Source organism: Seriola dumerili, unplaced genomic scaffold (assembly GCF_002260705.1).
Source record: "Seriola dumerili isolate Sdu_G_001 unplaced genomic scaffold, Sdu_1.0 BDQW01000018.1, whole genome shotgun sequence".
NCBI lineage: Eukaryota > Metazoa > Chordata > Actinopteri > Carangiformes > Carangidae > Seriola > Seriola dumerili.
Genome location: NW_019174273.1, coordinates 644,049 through 660,844, shown reverse-complemented (window position 1 = coordinate 660,844; position 16,796 = coordinate 644,049). Strand labels below are relative to the sequence as shown.

Here is a 16,796-nt window from a genome sequence, read left to right as displayed (position 1 = left end):
CGGGTAACGTAGTTTGGTTCGGTCTCGAGTTGTAGTTCAGATAAATTTCATTAAAATTCTGATGAAAAAACATCAAATTTTAGCTGATTACAGTTGTTTTCCTCTGTTAAATATAATTTTAATTTTGGTCCATAGTAACTTTATCAGCATTTTACAATATATTTAACATTTTGTCCAATTAAATCATGTGTGAACAACCAAATAATTAAAAATTTTAATAGTGGCTTGAAGCCCTAGTCCACCTAAGAGTTAAGTCCAATTCAAAGCATTAGATGCATTAAAAGCAATAAATGTTAAGCAAATTGGTCTGTTAGGATTGCATTAACAAGCTTCTAGTAAATAAATTTATGACCAGCATAAGTAAGTAAGCATGTTGTATAACAAAACTAACAGAGGAGTAGATGTCTAATGAGTTACCAAGTGGAATCACCTGTGTGTGCAGGGCGTTTAATCAAACTGAATACAGGCTAAATAAAACATAAAAACATTCACATTTATATATGAATTTAATAAAAAAAACTGTTTACAATTATGTTTTCTCACAGAAATCGATTTGCTTTCATAGTCCAACATTATTCTTTTCTCTTTGCAGTGATATCTGCCATGGTGATAAAATGAGGTGGTTTCAGGACCTAAAGCACCATCTCTGCGTCTTCTATGGAGGCTTCGCTCATCTCCTCAGAAAGCCCATCATCGTCATCCTTCTCCTCCTCCTCCTCCTCCCCTTCGTCCTCCTCAGCTGCTCTCTTTACACCCCTCTGCTTCGACAGGGCCACAGCGTAACGGATGTTGTACATGTTGAAGTCACACCTGTACACAGAACATACCCATTTACAATAATGAACTTGGTTTGAATTTGGGTGCCATGGTTCAGTGGGGGCACATGTACTGGAACATGAAGACAATCAAGGGACAGAAACAGGAAAGAAATACTGTTCCTAATATTACAACCACAGAACTTAAGTGGTTTTAGACTCACCATCTCATATATTGTGTTATTTGTTTTGAATATTCACCTATCTATGTGTGTGCAGGTTGATGTTGCTTAAATGTTGAGACTTACAGTTTGGACAGGTTGTCAAAGTGTCTCTGGATGCTCTTCTGCAGCGACTGGAGGGTGGGCAGTATGGATCCTGACCTGCACACCAAAAGAAATCTTGTATACTGACGCAGAATTATACCAAAACAGACTAAATTCAGTGAAATAATACATTACAAAGAAATGACTGAGTTTCCACCCTGTGTCCACTCTGGCCTTGGTCTTAGTGTTTCTGTTTTCTTAAAATCATGTACAACTGTGTTCTAGTTTAAAACAAGGTAGCAGACCTGTTCTTGAGATTCTGTCCGTGCAGCATGAGCAGGCTCTGGGCCCAGGTCATGTAGAACTGCAGGTGACCCGACTTCTCCAAAGACGCCGCCACGAATCCCAGCAGCTTTTCGACGTAAATGTCGGGTAGAGAGCCACAAATCACTGGGACTAGAGGACACAGACAATCACATCAATAGCCAGTCATTTAAAATTCACTGTGTTGTGTGAGGGATTTTTACTCACTTTGCTCATGCGGCACCGTTTCCAACACCTCCTGCTTGAGGGCTTTTTCGTTGAGCCTGAACGCCAGGACGATGGCCGACACCCACTCCTGAAGCCGCAGCTGCTTACGTATGCTGGCCGGCGTCACGTCCAGGTCGAGGTCGTAGGGGTCAAACACCATAGAACCATCAAGGGAGTAGACCAGCAGGCCCTCGGTGGTGGTGGCCGCCCAGCTACGACCTGAGAGAAGATGGAGCCACTTTATTAACCAGCTGACACCAGAATTTTAGGTTACTTTTTGGGCATTTTTGCCTTTATTCTGATAGGACAGTGAGAAATGGACAGGAAAGTCAGGGAGAGAGAGAGAGAGAGAGGGGATGACATGCAGCAAAGGGTCACGGTTCAGACTCGAACCCATGGCGGCTGCGGTTAGGACCAAGCCCATGTGGTACGCGGTCTACCAGGTGACCCACTGAGGCGCCCGCAGAATATTTCCTCTTTATAAGATCAATTTCTCTGCAGTAGACAAAATCATTATCTCAAGTGTAATGCTGTCACCTACCAGTCGGGGAGAACCGCAGCGAGCTGACTCTGATCTCTGGCTTGAAATGTCGAGAACTCATGTCACCTTTAAAGACACAGACAGAGAGGATTTACAAGGTACTTGTAAACTGATGTCACAGTTTTCTACATTTGAATCAAATAAACCACTGTTGTCTGATTAAAAAAAAAAAAAGATAAAACCACCACATCCTTGATTGAACAGGCCTTGTTTTACTTTTACTTCAATAAGGAAACATACATCGATTGCCCTGTCTTGGATGTCTTGTTCACCTTTGCACCAGTGTCACAGCAACAGATTCCTCCCAGTCTGGAGGAACAAATGATTCTCATACTTTAATAATAACCGGTGTGAGGTTTGAAGGCGGAGTCGTACCTTTCCTGACTCCCGGGAGGCTGATGTTGACCCCCTCTCCGTCCCCAGCTCCCTCATCCACCAGAGCCAGGCTGCCGAACTCCGTCATTTTCCGCCTGTCCAGGAACTCCTGCAGGTAAAGCCGGACAGCAACATGATTAAGATAAGAGGGTTTCCATGCATTAAATTTAATTATTTTTCTTTTTAGAAGACAAACCAAACACCACAGACTCTTTTGAGATGATGATTCAATTCAATTCTCTGATGGTTGGTGTATGTTGTGCCCCTTTATTTTAAAAGCTGTGACTGAGCTGAACCGTACCTCCATGGCGTCGAAGGACAAGTTGCAGGAGATTTCAAACTTCTTCATGAGCATCTGCTCCTTGATGTTGTAGATGCAGACAAACTTGGACTGACCTCCGGCCAAAATAGACTCCCCATCCGCAGAGTAGCACAGAGACGTGAAGGACCTTAAAGAAAAACAGATATAACACACAACCTGAATCGACGCCCAGTTTGAAGCAAACCTGTCATAAAACGCACAGAAATCATCAAACTGAACATTGAAACAAACTGAGAGGCAGATGGTGACCCTGTCCACTCACTTGCCCTTGGCCGACTGCTTGGCTGTGATTTTATCCGTCTCTTTGCGGCCCATCTCCAGGTCATGGCGTCCAGCCACGGAGCCAGTCTGTGTGGCTGTGTGGGGGTTCCAGAAACAGATCTCCCCGTTCAGAGTGGCCACGGCCAACTCCTGACCATCAGGGCGGTAAGTCACCGACAGGCCTGAGGAGAAATAAACACAGTGAGATATCATACTTACAGCAACACATAAACAAGCACAGACCACTTAAAGTAAGTCAAACATAAAACACAGAAACACACGCTCTTTGGTTCAACAGTGCAATTTAAATTCCAACTTTGGCGCCCCTTAGAGGCTGTATAAAAAAAAGACACTGTGGCAGAGAACAGTATATCTGAGGGTCTAAACATCCCATGATCAGGGTCGCTCACTGCTGATATAACAAAGAAACACTGGGAGTTGTAGTCCAACGATCGTCAGTTACCATCAGAGGTGAGGGAAAGCGTTTCCTTGACCTGCCAGCTGTCCAACATGTCCCACAGCCGGACGGTGCGATCCCACGAGGCGCTGGCCAGGATGGACTGGACTGGACTGAAACACAAGCAGCTGACCGGACCCTCATGACCCCCAAGAACCTAATTAACCACAGGGAGGAAGGAGATGAAGGATCATAGCTGTTAAACACACTGTCAGATGACACAGTGTACATCTGGGTAAGACATTACAAGTTTCTCTTACTCTTACTTGCGACTTGAGAATTTAAACGTATGTAATCATGTGAGTACCTCCAGCAGTCGGCCTGTCTGCATGGACCAGAGGAAGATCTCAAAGGAGTCCTGGGCTCCCGCGCTCACCAGCTCGCCACTCTTATCCACTGCGAGGGAGGAGAACTGCGCGGGCCGAGGCGACGTGAACGTGCGGAAGTTACGGTACCTACGAACGCACACAAACACATTCACACACGCAGTTAACAAGATTCACACAGTACACGCTTCTCTTTCTCTCTGTTTTTTTGCTCCATCTCCATCAGGTCCCGGAAGAGAAGCGGCTTCACCTGTGCAGGTCGAACGCTCGGACCGTCCCGTCCAGAGAAGCGCTGACGATGACGAAGCCGCTGGAGGTGAAGGTGACGTTGGTGATGCTGCTGGTGTGCTCTGTGAAGGTGACGAAGCAAAGGCCGCTGTTGCTGTTCCACACTTTGACCTGCGGGAATGAAACCACAGTCTGACGTCAGATACAAACACTTTAAGGTTGCAGCATCAGCACAGGCTGTAACCCAAAACCTTTTTACTGTTTTTTGTAGCCTTTGAATCAAAACGAGAAACTTGTGGAGTCACTTTCCACTTTCCAGACTTGCATATGAACAGTGAGAAACGGCTGCAGGACACGGAGCACTCACTTTGCCATCGTCACCTCCCGTCGCGATGTACTGTCCGTCTGGCGAGTAGGCCAGTGAGGCCATGTTGTTGAAGTGTCCCTGCTGCTTGAATACGTACGACTCGCTCTGCCACTCCCACACCAGCAGCTGACCCATCCCTGAAACCCACAGAACACAACAAAGGCGATCAGTCGGCTACACCCGCTGCAACAGAAAAGAATTCATCCGTAAGATACAGCCAACAAAACGTCTGGCTGATTTCTTACCTGAGCATCCAAAGCCGATCCAGTCTCCAGAGCTGTTTATGGCCACTGAAGAGATTCTCTGGTCTGAAATACTAGAGGAAGAAACATTCATATAGTGAATTAATGTAATATAATTCAAATCAGAAAATCCTGCCAGTCCTGTCCTGTCCTGTCTTTTTGTTATTTCTCCTCTCCTCTCACCTGAGCGAGTGAATCAGGTTGAACTCTGGAAGTTCATGCAGGTGGAAGATGCCGGACGCAAAACCAGTGACCAGGATGTGAGTGGGCTTGTGGTAGGCAGCAGCAGTCAGGTTGTTGAAATCCCCCTCCTTGTTGAAGAAGTGTCTGCAAGAGACGAGGCAAAAGGAAAAAAAGAAAGACAATATAACATTTGATTACTGACAGGAGTATACTTGTTTTCTACTAAATATGTTGAAAATATAAAACTCGAAAACTGCTGCTGCATCTTACAGTCAGTTACATTTTCCAAGGAATATAAAGTTAGAAATAAACGTCTTCTTACTTGCTCCGCTGCTTGTATCGAACGTTCTTTGTGTTCTTCTCTTTGGGAGCTTCAGCTTTCCCTCTGATGACCTCTCCCTCCTCTCCCTCCAGCCTCTCCTCCTCTTCCTCCGCTGGTCTCGAGGGCTTTGGTTTGTCCCGGCTCTTCATCAGGACGAGGCCGTCCAGCTCGGTGTCGCTCTCCCACACACACAGCGTCCCATCCTGGCTCACTGTGTACAGCTGGAAACACATCAGGTTTACACGTTACATGTTTGTAGGTTCGTCCCGTCTCTGTATTGACATTTGTACTTTCAGCCTAACATCACAAAGTAGTGGAAGGCGGGAACAAACTCACATCCAGGCTGTCCTTCTCGAAGAAACAGCCCACGATCACATCCTTGTGTCCACCCAGGGAGTAGTAGATCAGGTTGGCCCAGCGCTCGGCACCAAACACCCACGTCGACATGTCTTTGCTGCCCACCACGAAACACCTGAAGGGAAACGTCACAACCACGATTTATGAGCATTCATCTTCCCTCAGGTTCTTGTTCGCTTCGGTATCCGACAAACTGCTTCACTTTTACTCACTTGGAGTCGTCTGTCCAGTCGATGCAGGTGGTCTCGTCGTAGGGACCGTAGTAGCTCTTGTCCAACACGAAGGCGTTAAACTCCCGCTGCTTCCCAGGAGCGTGGTACATCAGAGCGACATTCTCCTTTGTGACCACAAATTTCCTGAGAGGGAAGAAATACAAAGTTCAGCATCATCTTGCTGTTACTTTTGATGAAGGCTCTTTAAGTGCGTGCTTCTCGGCCTTGCATTAAAACACATAAATACAATGAAAAAAGAGTTACTTGGAATGATTTGATGTATGCATTTTTCTACCTTTAAATACACTGATGTATGAAATAAATGCATAAATTAGCAGACAATTATCTCACTAGAAAAAAAAAGTGATAACCGCACTTCAGTAGCAGGTGCTGATTTTTCATTTCAAGGTCTAAGGTTGAGCTGCTTACCTGCCATCAGGTGAGAAACGGATGCTGTTCACAGGCTTGTGGAAGTGGAAATGATGAAGGACGGCTCGGGTGATGAGACTGACCAACAAGGCTGCACCATCTGTGTGACACAAACATTGACTTTTTCTAGTTTTTTTTTTTTTTTTTTTGCAACACACAAACACCCGCTTCCGTTTTATTTTCAGACGTCACATATAAGAAAGAGAGACAAAGTGAAGCCTCTTACCTTCATCCACTACTATTGCTAAGTGTCTGTCAGGAGAAAGGCCCACACATGTGATGTTCTTTGTCGTGGAGACAGGTAAAGTCTCAGATGTGTTGCTTGAAGACAAAGAAGAAAAAGTTTCAGCCTTGTTTTACTTTTTCTGAAAGTCAACTTAGCATCCATCTTTCAAGATACTGTGCATTTAAAAAAAAGAGGTTTGATAGATTTTGTCCACTTTCTGAAAACAAATGCATTTGTTTATAGAACAACCACTTGCTTACATAAAATTTGCAGAAAACATCCACTGCAAATTATACTGCAACATGTGGGCACAATAGATTTCATGTACTGGAGCTTATAAGTACTCAAAAACCCAATAATTGCAGTGCCATGTTCAATCTCATGACACTTGACTTTCAGGCAAGTGCTTTTGCACAACATCCAGATGTCATAGACCCACAACCTTTCCCCATTTATTTTATTTATTGTATAATGACTTACTTTTTCAGGTCGAAGACAGAGACTCTGTTTCCAACCGGACTGATCACAGCGTTGCCATCTTGAGAGAAATTCAAATTTCCCTGACGATAGACTGCTCCGAGCAGATTGGAGAACTACAGAGAATACAGTGTTTTTTAAAAATCACTCAATAGTACCTGTTCGCGTCTGAGGAGAGAGGTTCAACAAAAAAGTTCACAAAACAATAACAATAACACGTAGGATTTAGCTAAAACGTTTATTCACTTGTACTTCTAGAGAGTGACACTAGTTACTTTGGTGGAGGACGGCTAGAGAAAACACATTATAATATCAGTAAAATAATTTAACCAAACGCCATTTTTCTGATACACATCCACTGAACGTAATTGTGAATGTTAACACCTTACAATAACAGTCTGGAAATCTGCCGTGTGGTTTATATCGCTAGCAATATGCAATAAGAAACTACATTTAAGCCATTTTTGAATGAAGTTTGGTCTGACGTTCTCTCCCATCATTCAATGCTGCCCAGCAGAACGACATTATCGAGCAGGCTAACAGTAGCGTACTTACCCTGTAAGCAAACTTCATTTTAATGAAGATTCATCTAACTTCGTGCATTTATCTTCTTATTAATCCCTCAAATATTCCAGTGGAAGTAAGAGTATAAGACTACTGTTACACATGCTGCTTCCTCCACATGTGTATGCGTTTTGTTGATACTTGACGCTTCCGGTTTGAGCGGAGTGACTGCGCCCTCTAGTGGAAAGGAGGGTAAACGTGTCAAAGTAAAAGCACGGATCAATCTTTACACAAGGACAAGATACAGGCCAATAAGAAAAAATAGAATCATTGTCAGTGTCAAAAGTGAGCTTTATGGGTTTTTTCATCATCATGATCATGTATTTATACAAGTGGCTCAGGAGAAAACAACAGAACTACAAGACTCACAAACTTCCATCAAACAAGATTAGTTGTCATTTACTCATAAAATATAACCTCTACTCAATATTCACACACTTGTTATAGACAATCAAATCAAAAACCAGGCTGTCCTTTCTAGTTGTTCCTCTGTGGCCTCCACATGATCCCTCCTGTCACTGAATAATTCATTGTCCAGCTGATACAGTGCATACACAGCACACGTGCGGAAATAGGCTGGTGCCAAATAAACTGAAAACAATACTATACACTACACCGCAAAGTGACACATAACACCTAGTTTATATTTACATCTTTTACAGGAACATTTGGCTGTTTCTGAAGTAGTTGTGAAAGGTGTTTATACTATCATGGCTGTTTCAATGGTTTTTATTGGAAAGAAAACAAGACAAACATCTCAAAAACAGCATGGTAAACAGTTACACTTGTGGGACCTCGCACCATGAGAAAAAAACGACCTACATAGGAACAAAGCTGCTACCATGTGTAAGCATTCCTCTTTTTCACCTGAGTGTTTTGTGCCAAAGGTCGAAACAGGGCACCACATGCAGGCGGACATATTTTTGGCCTCCAGTTGAGCACTCCAGGCAACCGTAGACAGTTTCCCGCCTCTGGTTCCCCATGCCGCACAGTGCACAAGGGCCCTTGGGGATGTTGTGCTTTAAGAGGTTGACCCGTGTGTGGGTGCTTTCCCTCAGGTAGGCGGTGGAAATGTCTGTCATGCTGGCGGCTTTCTCGTAGTAGTCGGTCACCATGTCGTCCATGTAGGTGTCGGAGTGGGTGAGCTCCTCAAATGTTCGGTCGTCTGTACAGAAGTTGGAAAAGACAAAAGTGTAGCACAAATAAAAGTGTATGTATTATGTAGTAGAGGTTGTTACTGTACCTGCCCTGAAGGGGTTTCCATAGATGATCCCGGACAGGAAGCGGCGCAGTCGACCCATGGAGAAGTGGCCGATAAAGCCACCGAGCTGCTCCCTGATCTGTTCCCGCTCAAATCCACCTTGAGACTCCGGGGCAACACAAATATCTGACGCAGAGGAAGGAAATATCACAAAAGCTATGAATCTAATTTTTGGCAGCAATAAAGGTTTATTATCATCCAAGGGAGCAACTAATGATTACTTTTATTGTTGATGACTTTTCATAGTGCTAAAGCTGTCTTAAAATTTTGTCTTTATTGACATCAATAACTTTGCCTTCTATAGCAGCTTCTTGTAGATTTCCTACTTCTGATAGAAGCTGCTCATGAGTAGGGAACACTGAACATTGGACAGTATGGGGATCTGACCCATGACCTTGGCATTATAAGCACAAGTTGGAGAGAATGTGAGATGTTTTCAATTAAATTTTATTTGTAGCCGACCCTCAACTATGACAGCTGTTATTGTACCCTACATATGCACATCTCCACTTTACTTATGCACACCCTCACTTTACATACCTGTACAGCACACACTTGCACTTTAACTGCTCTTTTGCACTTCTGGTTAGATACTAACTGCATTTCGTTGTCTTAGTACGTGTACTCTGTGCAATGACAATAAAGTTGAATCTAATCTAATCTAATCTAAGTAGTGGCCAGTATGGGGATTGAACCCATGACCTTGGCGTTATTAGCACCATGCTCTAACCAGCTGAGCTAACCGGCCTGTTCACACTGGTTTTATGAACAAAATTTATTCAAACATTTATCTTGGGCAGGCTGAAAGAAAATCCAATACTTTTATGGAGGCTTCATCACACCATTGTAGCAGTAATTCTTATTTCTATAATACTTCCAACAGGGACTTTAAATCCAGACACAAGTGAGATGCAAACTCCAACCACGAAGGGACTCGAACCCTCAATCTTCTGATCCGAAGTCAGACGCCTTGTCCATTAGGCCACGTGGTCACACCACAGGAAATCTTAAGGGCCCTTTCCATTTTCTAATTGTTTTGACCTTTTTGTCGGGGTAAGCAGAAAAGTACGAATTGTTTTTCATTACATTTTATTTGGTGCCTAACACCAAACACGACAGTGGTAGTGGCCAGTATGGGGATCGAACCCATGACCTTGGCGTTATTAGCACCACGCTCTAACCATCTGAGCTAACCGGCCTGCTTACGACTGTTTTATGAACAAAATTTATTCCAGCATTTATGTTGTGCAGGCTAAAAAACTGTTTAGAAGAAAGTCCAATATTGATCACACTGTTGTAGCAGTAATTGCTATGACAACTCAAACAGGGACTTCAAATCCAGAGACAAGCATGATTCAAATTCCAACCACGAAGGGACTTGAGCCCTCAACCTTCTGATCCGAAGTCAGACGCCTTGTCCCTTAGGCCATATGGTCACACCTAACAATACTTAAGGGGCCTTTGCATTTTCTCATTGTTTTGACCTTTTTCTTGGAGTAAACACAAAAGTGTGGTTAGTTTTTCATTTGCTGCCTATCCTCAAATACAGCAGCGGCAATGGCCAGTATGGGGATTGAACCCATGACCTTGGCGTTATTAGCACCACGCTCTAACCATCTGAGCTAACCGGCCTGCTTGCAACTATTTTATGAGTAAAATTTATTCAAGCATTTATCTTGGGGCAGGCTGAAAAACAGTTCAGAGTATCATCACACCATTGTGACAGCGATTTGTATTTCTATGACACTTCTAACAAGTACTTCACATCCACAGACAATCATGATGCAAATTCCAACCAGAAAGAAGCACAAACCCTCAATCTTCTGATCTGAAGTCAGACGCCAGGTCCATTAGACCACGTGGTCACACCTCAGGAGATCTTAAGGGGCCTTTGCATTTTCTCATTGTTTCGACCTTTTTGTTGGGGTAAGCAAAAAAGTAATAGCTGTTTTTCATTGCTGCCCACCCCCAAATACAACAGTGTTAATGGCCAGTATGGGGATTGAACCCATGACCTTGGCGTTATTAGCACCACGCTCTAACCAGCTGAGCTAACCGGCCTGTTGTCTGTGTTTTTATGAGTAAAATTTATTCCAGCATTTAACTTTTGCAGGCTGAAAAACAGTTCAGAGTATCATCACACCATTGTGACAGCGATTTGTATTTCTATGACACATCCAACAAGTACTTCACATCCACAGACAATGATGATGCAAATTACAACCACAAAGAAGCTCAAACCCTCAATCTTCTGATCTGAAGTGAGAAGCTTTGTCCATTAGGCAACATGTCACCTACAATTCATGGGCCTTTGCGTTTTCTCATTGTTCTGACTTTTTTGTTGGGGTAAGCACAAAAGTATGAGTTGTTTTTCATTGAGTTTTATTGGCTGCGTAATCGCAAACACAACAGTGGTAGTGGCCAGTATGGGGATCGAACCCATGACCTTGGCGTTATTAGCACCACGCTCTAACCAGCTGAGCTAACCGGCCTGCTTACAGATGTTTTATGAACAAAATTTATTCCAGCAATTATCTTTGGCAGGCTGAAAAACTGTTTAGAAGAAAGTCCAATACTTTTTCTCAAACTTCATCACACCATTGTAGCAGTAATTGCTATGACAACTATAACAAGGACTTCAAATCCAGAGACAAGCATTATTCAAATTCCAACCACGAAGGGACTCGAACCCTCAATCTTCTGATCCGAAGTCAGACGCCTTGTCCATTAGGCCACATGGTCACACCTAACAATGCTTAAGGGGCCTTTCCATTTTCTCATTGTTTTGACCTTTTTGTTGGGGTAAACACAAAAGTGTGAGTTGTTTTTCATTCCATGCCTAACCCCAAACACAACAGTGGTAGTGGCCAGTAAGGGGATCGAACCCATGACCTTGGCGTTATTAGCACCACGCTCTAACCATCTGAGCTAACCGGCCTGCTTACAACTGTTTTATGAACAAAATTTATTCCAGCAATTATCTTTGGCAGGCTGAAAAACTGTTTAGAAGAAAGTCCAATACTTTTTCTCAAACTTCATCACACCATTGTAGCAGTAATTGCTATGACAACTCTAACAAGGACTTCAAATCCAGAGACAAGCATTATTCAAATTCCAACCACGAAGGGACTCGAACCCTCAATCTTCTGATCCGAAGTCAGACCTTGTCCATTAGGCCACATGGTCACACCTAACAATGCTCGAGGGGCCTTTCCATTTTCTCATTGTTTTGACGTTTTTGTTGGGGTAAACACAAAAGTGTGAGTTGTTTTTCATTCCATGCTTAACCCCAAACACAACAGTGGTAGTGGCCAGTAAGGGGATCGAACCCATGACCTTGGCGTTATTAGCACCACGCTCTAACCATCTGAGCTAACCGGCCTGCTTACGACTGTTTTATGAACAAAATTTATTCCAGCATTTATCTTGGGCAGCCTGAAAAAGTGTTTAGGGGAAAGTCCAATACTTTTTCTCAAGCGTTGCCATACCACTGTAGCAGTGATTGTTATTTCTATGACAATTCCAACAGGGACTTTAAATCCAGACACAAGTGAGATGCAAACTCCAACCACAAAGGGACTCGAACCCTCAACCTTCTTGTGGAAGAGTAACACACAGTACTGGCAAGTGTGAGGATTGAACCCATGACTTTGGCTTTTTAGCACCACACTCTAACCAGCTAAGCTAACCGACCTGTTTACGCTCATTTTCGGAACAAAATTTATTACAGCATTTATTTTGAGGAGGTTAAAAGACACTTCACTTTTCACTTGTTTCATTTCAGCCTTACACTCTTAAACATTTCCAAAAACTGTGAAGCGATCAAGCGTTTGCCTGTAATTTCAGGTGCCACAGTTTGGTCACAAGACATCAGGCACCACCGCTCTAGAGAAGGAAATTATCAGTTTTTTGGTGTAAAGGTGCAGAAATTGCTTTATGTAGTTTATGAAGTATGCTTCCATTTAAGACAAGAATGCATGGCATGAAGCTGTGACTGCTGAGAGGCCTCAGGTGTTAACCACAACTAACACACCCACAGCATTTCATGTTGGACACAAAGGATTCAAACCTTCAATATTCTCAAAAACCACACTCCTTATCATTTATGTTCACTTTCATCTCAGCTTTGTTGGTAAGCAGAACGATTTCATGCAAAGGTGCAGTTTCTAATTTTACCTCTGGAAGCTTAACTTAGTCATTTTTGCTCTCAACATATTTACTTATTTTAGCTGGAAACATATAAAATGAACTGAAATCATGTCCAGCCTCATCAAACTTGCTGATTTTCTGCACCTTCACAGCAGCTGAGTGGTGTGTGTATTTGTGTGGGAGTGATGGGAGAGGGTAGACTTCGTACCGAGCCGCCCGTCCAGTCGAACAAACAGCTCACAGATGCTGAAGGCGATGGTGGTGTGAGCCGGGATGACGATGGCCTTGTCACGACCTTTGGGGTTCCTGCCGTCGTCGATCTGGAACTGCAGCAGAGCAGAGAGCTGAGTCAGGGGTCAGGGGTCCAGATGCAGCATTGACACATATCTGTCAATTATTTAGTCCATAAAATGTGAGATATCACAAGTTTCCAGTGCCCATGTTGACATATTTGAATGTCCTGCTTTGTCCAAAATTCAAAGATATTCAGTATATGTTGTAGAAATACACAAATATTCACATTTTAAAAGTTGGAACCAGTGAATTTTTAGCATTTTTACTTTAAAAATGACTTAAATGATGTAACTGATGTGTGTTTACCCTCATGGTTGTCCCTCTCATGCCGGCGTGGACGGTCAGAGAGCACTGACGTGTGGTGCGGATACTCTCCACAACGACACACAGCACGCTTCGTTTGCTCTCTTTGGACTGACGGACCAGGCAGTGATCCAGGTCCACTTTCCTGACAGACCAGAAAATGGATTCACAACTGCTTTTCCACATTCAACACTGATTTCTGTCTGTTTGTCGTCTGGTTGCGTGACCAATATTCCCAACACACCTTTCAATCTGACACCTATTAATGTACAAAAATATAACGGTCTATTTCCTGCCTTGCATTGTCCTCTATGTAAGTCCTGTATGTGCCAGTTTAGGATAACATGATCATTTATTCATCCTCACAGGGAAACCCTCTTCTCACATTCCCTCTATCACAGGTCAGAGGTCAGACATCAATGTGTTGCTGTTGTCAGGGGAAACACTGAATCTAGATACTGCATCTCAATTTATTGCAGAATAAAAAAAAAAACTCAAGAAGCTTATCCCTACATCTCAAGATTAATTGATATAGATAATTTAAATTAATTATTAATAAAGGACTAGCTTCATACTTCATCTAATGAGTCTCAGATGACACCACGATGACACCCGCCTGAGCAGCTGTCGAACGCACACTCGCACACTGCATGCTGGGATACCTGGAGTTGAGCTCCCGCAGTAACGTGGGCACCTCCAGCTCGTGTTTGGTCACGATGCCGAAGGAGGCTTTGACGGCGACGGAGTCGGATCCGCTGATGTTGAACCCCACGTCGTTGATGATGTGGTTTCCCAGGCGACCGTTGAGGGCCACGTCGGATTTGTCCTCATAGTTCAGGAGCTGATAAGAAGACACTCCTGTAAAGCAGGGAAATAGTCAGTAGATGCATGTTACTAAGTTTTAACATATTCTACAAATACACATTTTAGATATAAAACATATGATAAGGAGTTAAAGTTTGCTCCACCTCAGTTACCTACAACAGTAAAATGCTGCTTACACACTGACGCATCAGTAGCAATAAACCAGTTGTATAATATTTCACATTATAGCAATCACAGATGTCATGTTTGTGCACTGGGTACTTTTATTTTTGATATTTTTTCTAGTTGTCAATGCAGGACTTTTACTGCATTAATATGATGCAGTGTTTTTACAGTGACAGTTCCTCAACCATTGGATATATTCACCAAATTTCCTCTCAGAATTAAAGTGTAGTTTTCACTTACTGTGAAGCCAAATACTCTTCAACCTGCACATTATTTTACATTTTAATGGAGATCCCCAAACTTTCCAAGCTAAAAAAAAGTGCTGAATTTTGATGAAATATTTCAATATGATGGAGTAAATATCATATAAGTTCATGTAAAGCTGGAAAAAGCTGGGACAGAATATTCATTATAGCTCCTGTCAGATAATGTGGAATAAACCTCAAAGGTCAAATTTGATCCTCGCTATTCTGTCTTTATGGAACATACTGTACCTGCTGTAATCTCCTTCTCCCCGACCAGGATGTCTTTCAGTGAGAAAGGGGTCGAGGCGTACTTGCTCTTCTTCCAGAAATGCCTCTTCCTCTTCCTGGTGACCAGGCTGAGGGGCTGGTAGCGGTCGGCCTCGCTCAGGCTCGGGACTGGGATCAACCTCCCGGTGTCTCCAACCTGCTTCACAAAATTCTTAGTGGCTGCAGCAAACATTTCCAGAGATGCATGAGAGTGTTGAACCAGGTAAAGAAATATAGTCCTCTTTACAACAACCACCTCCAAAGACAACTGCAGAGTCACGGGGGTGTATTAGCTGGTCTTGTTTGCTGATGTTAAATTATGCAGGTGGTGTGTAAGGGAATATGGGACGAGGTGCGTGTTAACCTGGTCACTGTCGGCCTGCTGCTTCCTGTCACGTGGAAAAACAAATTACAGGAGTTTTCTTACACATTTTTCCGGCATGTTTGCCTATTTTGGTGGTTGATTTTTATCTGTATTTGTACATTTTGATTTACAAGATACTCAGAAAAAGTCTCACTGTGAAGGGTTAATAAGAGGAAAATAGAGGACTTGCATAATTACAATAAATTACAGGAATTACACCAATTAGAAAAGATGATCTGTGAAAAAATCAGGAGCCACATGTTCGTCTTTGACTCTGTGATACATGAAACATCTGTGAGCCTAAAAAACGGGCTGGATTATATATTTTTTTTAAGGATGTCTCTGTGGTTTTTGTAACATCTAATGTTTTTTTCATTGCAGCTTTTTTTAGTTTGGATAATGTCCACCTTTCAGTGTGTGTGTCCTGCATGCACGGTCGTGGGCCGATCTCTCCTGTGGTTACACTGCTGTCTAGTCTATACATCCAGAAATAGCCTGTATGTTGGAGGCTTTGAAAAAAAACCACATGTATAAAACGCTTTCTTACCACAGGAGCTGAGGTCAGTATTAGTGTGCTACACAATACGCTCCCTGTAATTTTTTTTACTTCTTGTCCAAATGTAATTCCTTGAAAGGACAAAACAAATCATCTTCCTGTAATTCACACTTAAGCCACACAGTCTTTGCTGCTACTGTACATAATACTGGGTTGAATCTTGGGAAATCCGTGTCAGTGTTGACCAAAGAGGATTTCACCTGGAATCCCCTGGTCAGACTGAAAAAATGTGAGTGCAGATGAAGACAGGATGAAGGGTATGACGAGAGCGTGTGATGAACTTTAGGCGTTTGAAGCCACTTTCAACTAAACAACAGGTTTAACAAAGTTTGGTTTCAATCTGATGAAAAAGTACACCAGGGCCAGAATCAGCAATATTGATACCAATACTCTTTTTTTAAACAGAAGAGTCCAAATACAGTTTGAAGACCAGAACTACATCCCTGACAGAAAGTGCAAACACTATGTGACGTCTACTGACGCTTTAAAATCATCTAAAACGACCTGCTCAGTGTCTCAGGAGGAAAGGAGGACAGACTGACACCGGCTTTTTCAGGGACTGACACTTGTGACCTTTGGGTCAAAAGCGCATTTTCTCTTACAACCAGTTCCCCACACTACATATAAAACTATGAATGTGTAGAAGCTGAAAACTCTGACCTGATGAAGGAACTGTCTTCCCATCTGCCTCCCCTGTGGCTCTGCCCCTCTGCCTCTCACTCCTTAATGGGAAATCAGTCTGTTCTCCAAGCACCTCAGACACTTCCTGACCTGTTCTGCAAAGGAAACAAGTGAAATCTGCTTCATCCTCAGACAGAAACGTCCCTTTAAGAAGGCTCTGAGAGCTCAGTTCAGGCTAAAATCACTTGTTAAGATGACAGTAATCTGTGCAGGAATCACCGCTGGAGATGGAGATGCTGTTTGTT

The 16,796-nt window shown here is 43.0% G+C and overlaps 2 protein-coding genes and 9 non-coding genes across 11 annotated transcripts; all 11 read right to left on the bottom strand.

The window, feature by feature from the left end:
- Positions 1-524: 524 nt before the first annotated feature.
- On the bottom strand, positions 525-7,558 carry LOC111232832 (periodic tryptophan protein 2 homolog). Its single transcript, XM_022760499.1, has 21 exons — positions 7,433-7,558; positions 6,881-6,993; positions 6,401-6,495; positions 6,175-6,274; positions 5,746-5,889; positions 5,513-5,648; positions 5,177-5,397; positions 4,855-4,998; positions 4,675-4,745; positions 4,430-4,566; positions 4,085-4,233; positions 3,816-3,963; positions 3,515-3,665; positions 3,053-3,233; positions 2,770-2,917; positions 2,469-2,577; positions 2,094-2,159; positions 1,553-1,771; positions 1,327-1,477; positions 1,064-1,138; positions 525-810 (listed from the first exon to the last, which is right to left on the bottom strand). Exons 1-21 carry the CDS (start codon positions 7,448-7,450, stop codon positions 633-635), a joined length of 2,754 nt encoding a protein of 917 aa, XP_022616220.1. The 5' UTR covers positions 7,451-7,558; the 3' UTR covers positions 525-632.
- Positions 7,559-8,304: 746 nt separating this feature from the next.
- On the bottom strand, positions 8,305-15,143 carry pjvk (pejvakin). The gene is made up of 6 exons (XM_022761180.1): positions 14,933-15,143; positions 14,111-14,306; positions 13,452-13,593; positions 13,060-13,177; positions 8,685-8,828; positions 8,305-8,606 (listed from the first exon to the last, which is right to left on the bottom strand). The coding sequence occupies exons 1-6, from the start codon at positions 15,141-15,143 to the stop codon at positions 8,305-8,307; spliced, it is 1,113 nt and encodes a 370-aa protein (XP_022616901.1).
- trnai-aau lies at positions 9,377-9,450 on the bottom strand. Its single transcript has one exon. It is a non-coding gene; the product is annotated as a tRNA-Ile (tRNA).
- Positions 9,622-9,694, bottom strand: trnar-ucg. Its single transcript has one exon. It is a non-coding gene; the product is annotated as a tRNA-Arg (tRNA).
- trnai-aau lies at positions 9,828-9,901 on the bottom strand. The gene has a single exon. It is a non-coding gene; the product is annotated as a tRNA-Ile (tRNA).
- On the bottom strand, positions 10,261-10,334 carry trnai-aau. Its single transcript has one exon. It is a non-coding gene; the product is annotated as a tRNA-Ile (tRNA).
- On the bottom strand, positions 10,690-10,763 carry trnai-aau. The gene has a single exon. It is a non-coding gene; the product is annotated as a tRNA-Ile (tRNA).
- trnai-aau lies at positions 11,121-11,194 on the bottom strand. Its single transcript has one exon. It is a non-coding gene; the product is annotated as a tRNA-Ile (tRNA).
- Positions 11,372-11,444, bottom strand: trnar-ucg. Its single transcript has one exon. It is a non-coding gene; the product is annotated as a tRNA-Arg (tRNA).
- trnai-aau lies at positions 11,567-11,640 on the bottom strand. Its single transcript has one exon. It is a non-coding gene; the product is annotated as a tRNA-Ile (tRNA).
- On the bottom strand, positions 12,011-12,084 carry trnai-aau. Its single transcript has one exon. It is a non-coding gene; the product is annotated as a tRNA-Ile (tRNA).
- Positions 15,144-16,796: the final 1,653 nt, after the last annotated feature.

Bases quoted from the DNA above. Each gene is read 5' to 3' on its own strand.
- pjvk (XM_022761180.1), bottom strand. From the start codon at position 15,143: ATGTTTGCTGCAGCCACTAAGAATTTTGTGAAGCAGGTTGGAGACACC. The intron at 14,307-14,932 runs GTACAGTATGTT...CCTGCTTTACAG, and splicing joins GGAGAAGGAGATTACAGCAG to GAGTGTCTTCTTATCAGCTC. The intron at 13,178-13,451 runs GTAAACACACAT...GCTCTGCTGCAG, and splicing joins TGAGAGGGACAACCATGAGG to TTCCAGATCGACGACGGCAG.
- LOC111232832 (XM_022760499.1), bottom strand. The intron at 5,890-6,174 runs GTAAGCAGCTCA...CTTCCCTCTCAG, and splicing joins CGTTTCTCACCTGATGGCAG to GAAATTTGTGGTCACAAAGG. The intron at 5,398-5,512 runs GTGAGTTTGTTC...ATGTGTTTCCAG, and splicing joins TCGAGAAGGACAGCCTGGAT to CTGTACACAGTGAGCCAGGA.